This window comes from Delphinapterus leucas, chromosome 15, assembly GCF_059928025.1.
Source record: "Delphinapterus leucas isolate spDelLeu-1000000601 "Yukka" chromosome 15, BTC_Dleu_Yukka2, whole genome shotgun sequence".
Taxonomy (NCBI): Eukaryota; Metazoa; Chordata; class Mammalia; order Artiodactyla; family Monodontidae; genus Delphinapterus; species Delphinapterus leucas.
Window position 1 is genome coordinate 66380963 of NC_143143.1, and position 12389 is coordinate 66393351.

The window sequence follows — 12389 nt, forward strand, 5'->3', positions numbered from 1 at the left end:
AATTTTCTCTAAGAATTTACCCTAAGGATATGGACCAAAGATCAACCTACAATGATGTTCCTCACAAAGCTGTGTATAATTGGAAACAACCTAAAAGTCCCACACTGTGAAATTAAATAAATTACAGTACTTATATACACATGTACACATATATATACATTAAGTGATGGAAAGTGAGACAAGGAAAAGGAGACAGATGAGACAAGGAAAAGAGATGGGCTGAAAAGGCATTTTTACAACTTATCAACATATGAATACTGAACATTTGATTCTTCTTTCTTTCAAAAAAATTACTAGTGCCTGAAGTCTTAGCATGATGGTAGTAACAAGGTGGCGACCTTGCTTTTGCTGATGGTGGCAGAATACCTATACACTTATTAATGAACAGGACATTTCCTTAATGTTCTCCACAGGCAAATCACTGACAGCTATCTTACTTTCCCTGTCATTCAGATTTAGTTTTGAATTTTATTGTCTTTTATGAGTTTTTATTAATGTGTATAAGTATACTAGAAAACTTCTAAAACACAGTTAACATGGGATAAATTAATGGTTTCAATACACAACTTCTGTGGAGGGAGGTACCTGACCCATACTTATCTCAAAGTCATTTGCTTCTTTCCAACACATATGCATTATCCACCCCACCTACACAATTAACTCCAGGACACCCACTGTATTATATACAATGTAACCAATAGTGTACTACATATAGAATCTTAAATTGGGCAACTTACCACAATCTGTCATTTCAAAATCACCATTTAGGTTTTTATTGTATGTCACAACTTCTCTTGGAATACTTTTCAACAGTACACTTCTGTAAACCTATATAGGTCAGAGGGGACAAAAAGGACTGCTGAGTCACAAAGAGGCACAGGTTAAGCAAAACCAAAATAAGGACAAGATATCAAGCCAATTAAAAAGTATTTGTCTGTATGGGTGATAATCAAGGGCAAGATGTTAGTAGCCCTTGGTAAATGCAGATTACGGCAAACATCTTAGAAGAGGGGATACTGAAGCAGAGCTTACCACCTGAAATATAACCACTGCAGAAGGTTACAAAATAGAAGAATTAAGTAAGGAGCAACTAAACACTGATGAGCAGATTTTGCCAAATAAAAGCAGCTTAAAAGATATGAACCTATTCCTTCTTCTTTTTAATTTCTTACATGAGACTCATTTGATCTCACTGGGGCTTGTTTCCCTGCTCCCATCCCATGCCCATCTCCTTTCACATGGCCACATGAAAATCTGTTCCCCTCCCTGCCCCTAAACTGTTTTTAACCTCCAAGGTAGCTGAAAGGAATGATCCATTCCCCCTCATCCTATGGATATCGGTATTGAGAGAATATTTAGGAAGCTGTGGCTTAAACCATTTTTGACCCACATTAACTTAATGATCTTAAGGGATACTCTGAACCTCTCTAAGCTCTGTTCCTAAGGGATTTTTCTGAAGAGGCCTGGAAACCAGGCCTCTTCCACCCTGTCACAGGATGTAAGAAATGCCTATACTTGGCTCTTCTAATATCTCTATATTGCTAACAGTGTATTTGGGGCTTAAGTAAAGAAGTGAAACTATCTGTGGGGCTCTGATAGAAGGGGGTATGGCTACTGGTACTGGGGCCAGGGATATCTGAGCTACCACATCTCTCTTTTTGTCTAAGGTGGCAGATCACTGGGCCAGAGAAGAGGCCATTATGCTCCTTTAGAGCAGAGCAATCAGGTTCTTGAATGACCAAGGCCTTAAGGTAACCTAATCCTGTGTTCTTCAGCTACAATAATAACAATAATATAGAGCTAACAGTTATTAAATGCTTACTATGTGCCAGGTCACGCTAACATTTTATATTTCCATGACTGAAAGGCTGTACAGAATTCTCACCAGGGCTATTATATCAGAAATGCCTGATATCTATTCAAAGATGCAAACATTAAGATTCTTATCAGATGGAAAAAGAAGCTAGACTTAAGTTAATATATCCTCAAATTTCACTGGATTTAAACATCATCAGAGAATCAACTCTTATACGATTAAAGAATATTATTATTATAAATATTTTTCATTAGTGAAAAATGTCCCTACTCAAATAAATGAACAAATGGAATAAGAGAACGTGTGAGAAGTATATGCATATATAATATATAGGGACTTCCTTGGTGGTGCAGTGGTTAAGAATCCGCCTGCCAATGCAGGGGAAACGGGTTCGATCCTTGGTCCGGGAAGATCCCACATGCCGTGGAGCACCTAAACCCGTGTGCCACAACTACTAAGCCTGTGCGCTAGAGCCCGTGAGCCAACTACTGAGACTGTGTGCCACAACTACTGAGACTGTGTGCCACAACTACTGAAGCCCGTGTGCCTAGAGCCTGTGCTCCGCAACAAGAGAAGCCACTGCAATGAGAAGGCTGCACACCGCAACGAAGAGTAGCCCCCACTTGCCGCAACTAGAGAAAGCCCGTGTGTAGCAATGATGACCTAATGCAGCCATAAATAAATAATAAATAAATAAATAAATAAATAATATAGATTAGTCAGAAACAGCAAGATTTTTGGCTTCCACTGAAACTGTTTTTTAATTAAAACTGTCTCGAGTTTAATGGTGTCCATTAAACTAAAAAATCTATAGTAAAACTAGAAAAGAAGTTTACCTTTTACATGACTTGTCAGCAGAGAAATAGTACAAATCTATTTTGGGACAGGAGGAAAAATAATGTAACTCACATGACTATTAGCTTGAGGCTGATTCCTATAACTTTTCATTATTTCTTGAAAAGTTCTTTCTTCTTTTGTTACCTAAGGAAAATAAGAACTGCATTTATCAACTGCTTTTAAAAGAAAAATGGCTCTGAACAAAAACTTCAATTACAGGTTAGCATTGAGAGCAGTCTTGCAGAAAGCCATTAACCCCAGGCCACTCAATAACTAAAATCCACTACCATTTATGACTTTTACTACCTTAAAAGTTCAGGTTTGGGGACATCCCTGGTGGCGCAGTGGTTAAGAATCCGCCTGCCAATGCAGGGGACACGGGTTCGAGCCCTGGTCCGGGAAGATCCCACATGCCGCGGAGCAACTAAGCCCATGCACCACAACTACTGAGCCTGCGCTCTAGAGCCCGTGAGCCACAACTACTGAGCCCATGTGCCACAACTACTGAAGCCCATGTGCCTAGAGCCCATGATCCGCAACAAGAGAAGCCACTGCAGTGAGAAGCCCGAGCACTGCAACGAAGAGTAGCCCCCGCTCACCGCAACTAGAGAAAGCCCACATGTAGCAACGAAGACCCACTGCAGCCACAAATAAATAAAAAGTAAAATAAAATAAAATAAAAAAAAGTTCAGGCTTTGTGGCCTGTGGGGACTCAGCTAATAGTTTCATTAATCAAAAGCACTAAGATTGCTATGGTATAACTACCAAAAATGCATTTCTTTATAAAAAAGAATGATATAAGAAAACTCAGATCTGCTGAATCCCTTGCAGTCTCCAGTTGTATTAGTTTTTAAGTACTTATTTAAAATTAACCACATACTAAAGGATAGAAAATGTCTTGTGGTTCACAATAAGACAGAGGTTATTACAGGATTAGGCTTTTAATAGTTCAGAACAGACTGTAGGGTTTTAACACTTAGAAAAGTCACAGTGGTGGCCAAAAGAAAGAAAATAAATTAGTGATCCATAAAGGAATCCCTTCTAGTCTATTTATTATCACAGAGTTCACTTAAATTACTCTTTTCTTCTCCTTCACTGTCCATTAGCACTAAACCTGTTCTCCATAATGATGTTCTCCACAGAAATGGCAAAGCCTGAGCTATGGTAGTTTTCAAAAAAACACAAATGATTAGTTAAGACGGCAGACAGCAGAAGCGAGAAGAACTACAATCCTGCAGCCTGCAGAATGGAAACCGCAATCACAAGAAGTCAGACAAAGTGAAACGGCAGAGGAATATGTCCCAGATAAAGGAACAAGATAAAACCCCAGAAGAACAGCTATAAGTGAAGTGGAGACAGGCAACCTTCTGGAAAAAGAACTTAGAAAAATGATAGTGAAGATGATCCACAATCTCAGAAAAAGAACAGAGGCAAGGATAGAGAAGATGCAAGAAATGTTTAACAAAGACCTAGAAGACTTAAAGAACAAAGAAACAGAGATGAACAATACAATATCTGAAATGAAAAATACACTAGAAGGAATCAATAGCAGAATAACTGAGGTGGAAGATCGGATAAGTGACCTGGAAGACAGAATAGTATAAATTACTGCCATGGAACAGAATAAAGAAAAAAGAATGAAAAGAAATGAAGACAGTCAAAGAGACCTCTGGGAAAACATTAAATGCATCAACATTCACATTATAGGGGTCCCAGAAGGAGAAGAGAGAGACAGGAAGGACCTAAGAAAATCTTTGAAGAGATAACAGCTGAAAACCTCCCTAACATGGGAAAGGAAACAGTCACCCAAGTCCAGGAAGGGCAGAGAGTCCTACGCAGGATAAACACAAGGAAGAACACACCGAGACACAGAGTAATCAAACTGACAAAAATTAAAGAAAAAATACTAAAAGCAACAAGAGAAAAACGACGAATAACATACAAGGGAACTTGCATAAGGTTATCAGCTGACTTCTCAGCGGAAACTCTGCAGGCCAGAAGGGAGTGGCATGATGTATTTAAAGTGATGAAAGGGAAGAAACTACAACCAAGAATACTTTAACCAGCAAGGCTCTTATTCAGATTTGATGGAGAAATCAAAAGGTTTACAGATAAGCAAAAGCTAAGAGAATTCAGCACCACCAGACCAGCTTTGCAACAAATGCTGAAGGAACTTCTCTAAGCAGAAAAGAAAAGGCTACAACTAGAAACAAGAAACTTATGAATGGAAAAGCTCACCAGTAAAGGCAAACATACAGTAAAGGTAGGAAATCATCCATATGCTAATATGATATCAAAACCAGCAATTACAAGAAGGGGAGAACACAAATGCAGGATATTGGAAATGCATTTGAAATTAAGAGGCCAGCAACTTAAAACAATCTTGTTTATATATAGATTGCTATATCAAATCCTCATGGTAACCGCAAATCGAAAATCTACGATACACATACAAAAAAGAAAAAGGAATTGAAACACAACACTAAAGTTAGTCATCAAATCACAAGAGAACAAAAGAGGAAGGGAACAAGAAAAAATGTTTCGTAACTCTACGTCTCTTGATTTTTTGCATTTTCCATCTCTATGTGATATGCTGTTTTTTCGTTTCCTCAGCTCTACATTCTAATCCATTGAGTCTTTTGGCTTGGAATTTGGTTTCCATTACAAGTTTCACTCAGTTCTTTTTGACATCTTTCAGGTCCTTTTTAAAGTGACTTGGCCTTTGTTCATAAAAAGAATTTTCCTTTATACACTGAATCATTTAAAACATATAATTGCATAATTTGAGATCAATAATTCCATTACCTGAAATTTTTGAATATCTAACCTGCTCTAAATTTTATCTGTTGACATACTCACATTGGCTTATTTCCTTGATTGTTTTATAATTTTGGATTTTTTAGTTCTGTTTTAATAAGGACTTAATTTGTGTGAATACTGAATGGCTTCAGGGTTGAGTGTTTCATACCTCAAAGTAGTTTGCTTCTGCTGGGAACCCCAGTGATATTATTAGCTCTGGGACAACTTTTGGTTTTGTTGTTGCTGTTATTGTTACTGTTATTGTTACTGTTTTGACTTTGCGGATTCTTTTTCTTTGGCCATACCATGTGTCTTGTGGGATCTTGGTTCCCTGACCAGGGATTGAACCTGCGCCCTCGGCAGTGAAAGCGCAGAGTCCTAATAACTCTAGAGATTCTTGGAATGGTAAAATAAATGAGGTATGCAAATTGGTGTGGTTTTAAAAGAGGAAAGAGTGATACCAATATAAAGGATTATTAGTATGGATGCCAATGTAGAATGTGACTATAAAAGGGGAGTAACTACGTGGTCTTTTTCGTGCTGTATGTTATCTAGTTGTTGTGGAATAAATATATAAAAACTAACCACAGAAGGAAATATTTGTAACTCTCTGTAAGTTATAAACCCAATGCTGCTTTTTAGGGTTCTGGTATCCTTAAGAGAAATAATAAAAATAGTAACAGCTTAAAAAAAGATTAGTTAATAACATTTATTAATACCTATTTTGTATAGAGATTTTAAAGAGGTAATGTGAGAAGGAAGTCACAAAGGAGTTTGAAAACATGTCCTCTGCCTCAAAAAGCTGAAAAATTAGGTTGTAACATCTACATCTGCTAGGACTGGTAGTGTGGCCAATATGATCAAGACCAAAGTTACAAATGATTGTTTCAGACCTATTAGAATTTTTAAAAACAAGTAAGATATGCCATTTTATGACTTAAAACATATTGTAGCAACTAGAAAGTAAAATGCTCTTCTGAGGCAACAGAATAAATCACTGGAAAGCAATAAAGTATAGAAGCTATTTTATACCAGATTCTGAATCAGGAGAACATAGGTTGTCACTTATTGTGTAACTTTGGCCAAGTTACTTTCACCTCTGGGCCTCAGTTACTCGCCTAAAATGTAACGATCATTTTACTTTAAAGTACAAGATTAGAGGTGTCACGGGGTGATGGTGGAAATGGTTCTCCATTAATAGTGTGGAGAACCATTTTACCAAAAATGGTCTCTGAGATCTTTTCCAATTTTTTTTTACAACCAGTGTATTCCTATGAAGCAAGAAGGCTGATTACTATGAAAGTAAATGAAGGACTTCCCTGGTGGCACAGTGGTTAAGAATCTGCCTCTCTCAATGCAGAGAACACGGATTTGATCCCTGGTCCGGGAAGATCCCACATACCATGGAGCAATTAAGCCCGTGAGCCACAACTACTGAGCCCGTGTGCTGCAACTACTGAAGCCTCCACGCCTAGAGCCTATGCTCTGCAACAAGAGAAGCCACCGCAATGAGAAGCCCACGCACCACAAGGAAGAGTAGCCCCCACTCTCTGCAACTAGAGAAAGCCCGCACACAGCAACGAAGACCCAACACAGCCAAAAATAATAAATAAATAAATTTATAAAATAAAAAAAAAGAAAGTAATGAAGAGTCCATAGAAATAGACACAGTAGCTGGAATTTACCACTGTTGGCTTGTAGCACTTAAGGCAAACTAACAATCAAGTGCAACAGATTTTCACCTCAGGCCTCAAATACAGGTAACTACGGCAAAGAGCTTCCCCCAACTTATACGTTACCTTTGCCATGATGTAAAAGGCACAAAGGAGGAGCTGATCCAAATGTCTGTCTTTCATCAGATCAGGGCAGTGAACTAAAGTGAATTCAAAACATGTCCATATCTTCCTTCTTAACTCATTTGAAACATCCAGTTTTAAACATAAATCACGTAAGCGTACACTTGCCAAATGATAGACCTAAGATGAAAGATAGCACACTGATGCAAAAAATCAAGTAAATAATTTCTCAAATTTATGTCTTACCATGAACATGGGCTTTTAGGCCAAGATTAATAAACACCTAAGGCTGCTGATGCATTAAATTACATAAAATTTTTATTTTATAGTACTAGTTCACTGCTATGGCAAAAGAAAATATATTAAAACAAAATTTTCTTTGGAAAACTACCTTAAACATTTTTTTGGTAAAGATGTTATGTGCTATTATTCTATGCTGTCAACTATGTAAAGTGAGAAATACTAAAATTAAATGGTTTGATTTACCAGCATCATGATCATTATGAATACATAATTTTTCAAGTATTCAGAAGTCTCTCTCTTTTTTTGGTTCAGGTAAAATGACTAGAAAGCCTAAAATGTCACATAATACACTAAAATGTTTGACTCCAAAATAAGTCAGAAAGCAAAATCATTTAAAAATTTCCCCAATAGTCTACATTGTTTTTATGAGCACATGAAAGGAATGTTAAGCAAACGAGATACCAGATTTTGTTGTTGCTGTTTTTTATTGAGGTATAACTGACATACAACATTAGTTTCAGGTGTACAACATGATTCAACGTTTGTATATGTTGTGAAAAGATCACCACAATAAGTCTAGTTAATATCCACACAGTTAACACAATTTGTTTTTCTTGTGATGAGAACTTTTAAGATCTAGTCTCTTAGCAACTGTAATATGGAATAAGCATTACTAACTATAGTCACCACGCTATACATTATATTCCCATGATTTATTTATTTTATAACTTGAAGTCTGTACCTTTTGACTCCCTTCATCCATTTCACCCACCCCCTCGCCCCCTGGCAACCACTAACCTGTTCTCTGTATTTACTAGCTTGTTTTTGATTTTTAGATTCCACATATAAATATCATATAGTATTGTCCTTCTCAGTCAAGTTGTTGTTTTTAAGTATGTCAGAGTAAAGTCAGTTCAATACCTTCAACCTTTCATATATAGAGCCTTTATATGAACTGATACTAATGCAAATGCCCCAAAGGTCCTGAAAGATTCTAAAATGATTTCTGATCATCCAAAAAGCATTATGTTTTATTATCTTAAGAACTGGTAATCCTACTGTGATATTCCTAAACTAGACTATTCTGTTTGAGCTAAGTCTTTAAATCTAAATGTTCAGGGTAAAAAAAATGAAAACGAGTAAGGCATTCTTTATAGCAAAGTGTCTTTTGAGAGGGAAAAAAAATCCACAAATTAAAGCTGAAAAATGAACTTTAGCCATCCAATACACTAATCTGATAGAAAGAGACATAAGGGTTGACTCCAAAGCCACCAGTGATTCATTTTATAACAAACTCATTTTCTGCATCCAACCCTTTGTTTCTGGTCTTGTTGGCTAAGAGATAAACAGGAACCACTGGGGTCAGAGCAGTGGGAAAGATGCTGGAACTTTACATTCGTGATAGACGATAACAGATACAGTCCTAGGTAGAAGGATTAAGAAATATGTCATTAAGTAATATTTGTGGGGCTTCCCTGGTGGCGCAGTGGTTGGGAGTCTGCCTGCCAATGCAGGGGACACGGGTTTGGGCCCTGGTCCGGTAGGATCCCGCGTGCTGCGGAGCAGCAAAACCCATGTGTCCAACTGCTGAGCCTGCGCTCTGGAGCCCACGAGCCACAACTGTTGAGCTCATGCTCTGCAGCAGGACAGGCCACCGCAATGAGAGGCCCACGCATTGTGGCAAGGAGTGGCCCCCACTTGCTGCAACTGGAGAAAAGCCCGTGTGCAACAATGAGGGCCCAATGCAGCCAAAAATAAATAAATAAAATAAATAAATTTTTTTTTAAAAGTAATACTTGTTGAGTATCTTTTACAAAGCTGATCCAATGCCTTAAAGGTACACATACTCTGGAAGGCTTCTAACAAAAAATTCACAGTAAATTCTACTCAGGCATAGGATATCAGCATCACACTGAGTTCAGCATGGATAACATCTGCAATTTACTCAAGAAATGGTTATTTTGAACTCATTATAGATATGGACGTTTCAATTCCCTTTTAGGGTAAAATTTTTCTAGCTTCTAAGTAGGCTATAATTAAAAGGAAAAGGACAAGCTAGATTCTGAAATAAATTCAGAACTAAAAATTCATAAATAAAGCCTTATTTTTGTCAATCTTAGATTCATTATCAAAGGCAGCAATTTGTCATTTTGAAAATTAAAAATAGGGAACGAATGGGGAAAATACTACAGTTGGAGCTCTGTTTTTAAAACAGGCCTTAGGCACAAGATGTAGGCAGGAGTGGAGATGGTGGGACAGAGTAGAGAAAGCAGTGGGAGGTGGAAAAAAGGGCAAGTGTCTCAAGAATTATTCTAAGAAAGACTAGATAGAGGAAATAAACTTAAATTTGCATGAAGAGATAATTTGAAAAAACAAACATGAATTTCTTAAAAATTTTAAGCCTTAAACCCTAATCATAATGCTAAAAAGAAACAAAAAACAGTGCCTTTTTTTTCATTTACAATTTTTCAGAATGGGCTAGATAGCCACTAGTTATAGGGTAGACTGGAGAGGTATCTTCCAATTCTGGAATTTATTTTAGAGAAGCAGCATGTTTGGTCACAAATACCTGACTAACATGTCTATGTTATCAGAAGCATTATGGTGCTTATAAAAGCTAGGCAGGATAAGCTGAAATTATTTCTATGTTAAATCTTTGCATTAATACTAAAATAATCTAGGCATTATAATGAAAACTGGTCAATTCGTAAAAGGTAAAAAACTAGATTTATGATAAAAATTATGTAGACTCCCAGCAGTATCTCACCAATCTTAATAATGAATCTTCAGTAATGTAAACTTATCCATAAGATCCAATGTACCCGTCCCACAATAAACTCCAATCTAAAGCAATATAACACAATGGAGTTCCTGTAAATTCCACAGGATGGCCAAGTGCTTAATCAAAGTTATGTAAAACAAGCCGGCAGGAAATGGAATTAAAACTCTATGAGCCTGAGTCCAAACATTAGCTCATCAAGATCATAATGTTCTTTTAGAATGTCAAATATGTTTTTAAAAAAGGCTAAAGGTACATCACCTGATACTAAAGCTAAACAAAGACACTCTAAGAAAACTACAGACCAATATCTATGATATTGATGTGAAAATCCTCCACAAAACCCTAGCAACTGAATGGAACATCATACACTAAAAGGGTTATACACCATGACCAAGTAGGAGTTATTCATGGAATGAAAGGATAGTTTAACATATGAAAATCTATCAGTGTAATGCACTACATTAGCAGAATGAAGGGAAAAATGATATAATCATCTCAAAATTTGATGCAGAAAAAAAGCAACTGACAAAATTCAATACCCTTTTGTTACAAACTAGGAATAGACGGAAACTACTTCAACATAATAAATACCATATATGAAAAATCCATAGCTAAGCTCATACTCAAAGTAAAACAATGAAAGCTTTTCCTCTAAGATCAGGAACAAGACAAAGATGCCCAATTTCAGTACTTCTATTCAACACCATACTAGAAGTTCTAGCCAGAGCAATTAGGCAAGAAAAAGAAATAAAAGGCATTCAAATTAGAAAAGAAGTAAAACCATCTCTGTTTGCAGATGACATGACTTTATGTGTAGGAAACCCAAGCACCCTGGAGTCCATAAAAAATGTTAGAACTAATAAATGAATACAGCAAAGCTGCAGGATACAAAATCAACACACAAAAATCACTTTTATTCCTATACCATAAACAATCCACAATCCAAAAATGAAATTAAGAAAATGATCCTATTTACAATAGCATGAAAAAGAATAAAATACTTGGGAATAAACTTAACCAAGGAGGCAAAAATTTGTACACTGAAAACTGCAAAGCATTGCTCAAAGAAATTAAAGAAAACATGAATAAATGGAAAGACATACTATGTTCATGGACTGGAAGACTTAATATTGTTAAGATGTCAACACTACTCAAAGCAATCTACAGATTCAATATAATCCATATTAAAATCCTAAAGATTTTTTTTTTTTTGCAGAAATAGAAAAAAATCCATCCTAAAATTCATATGGAATGTCAAGGGACTCTGAATAGTCAAAATAATCTTGAAAAAGAAGAACAAAGTTGGACGTCTCACATTTTCTGACTTCAAACCTTACTACAAAGTTACACTAATTAAAACTGTGGTACTGGCAAGAAGAGACCAATGAATAGAATACAGAGGCCAGAAATAAACCCTCACATATACAGTGATGAGTAACTTGACAAGGGTGTCAAGACCATTCAATGGAGAAAGGCAGTCTTGTCAACAAGACTTACTGAGAAAACTGGATATCCACATGCAAAAGAATGAAACTGGGTCCTTATACCATATATAAAAATTAACTCAAAATGGATCAAAGACCTAAATGTAATTTCTAAAACTATAAAAATCCTACAAGAAAACATAGGGGAAAAGTTTCATGACACTGGCATGTGCAATGATTTCTCGGATATGACACCAAAAAGAACAAGACGACAAAACAAAACATAGATAAATTAGACTTCATCAAATTAAAAACTTCTGTGCATCAAAAGACACTAATATATAACATAGTGAAAAGGCAACCCATGGAATGGGAGAAGACATTTGCAAATCATGTATCTGATAAGGAATTAACATCCCGACAATATAAAGGACTTTTACAACTCACCAATAAAAAACTCAAAAAATGGGCAAAGGACTTGAATAGACATTTCTCTGAGGAAGGTAAAAGGATTGCCAATAAGCCCATGAAAAGATGCTCAATATCACTAATCATCAGGGAGACGCAAGTCAAAACTACAGTAAGGAGATAGCTTCAAAATGGTGGAGGAGTAAGACGTGGAGATCACCTTCCTCCCCACAAATACATCAAAAATACATCTACATGAGGAACAGCTCCTACAGAACACCTAC

At 36.5% G+C, this 12389-nt stretch overlaps 1 protein-coding gene across 3 annotated transcripts in view; it reads right to left on the reverse strand.

Moving 5' to 3' along the window:
- The window catches only part of RBL1 (RB transcriptional corepressor like 1), a 75493-nt gene that overhangs the window by 14079 nt on the left and 49025 nt on the right, over positions 1-12389 (reverse strand). For 2 of the 3 annotated variants that reach the window (XM_022592467.3, XM_022592466.3), the window contains exons 17-19: positions 7252-7428; positions 2726-2797; positions 738-828 (exon numbers count right to left, since the gene is read on the reverse strand). In XM_022592467.3, the coding sequence (XP_022448175.1) occupies positions 738-828; positions 2726-2797; positions 7252-7428 (340 nt within the window). The remainder of the gene's footprint in view (positions 1-737; positions 829-2725; positions 2798-7251; positions 7429-12389) is intronic. The other variant, XM_089896836.1, reaches the window with a different exon arrangement.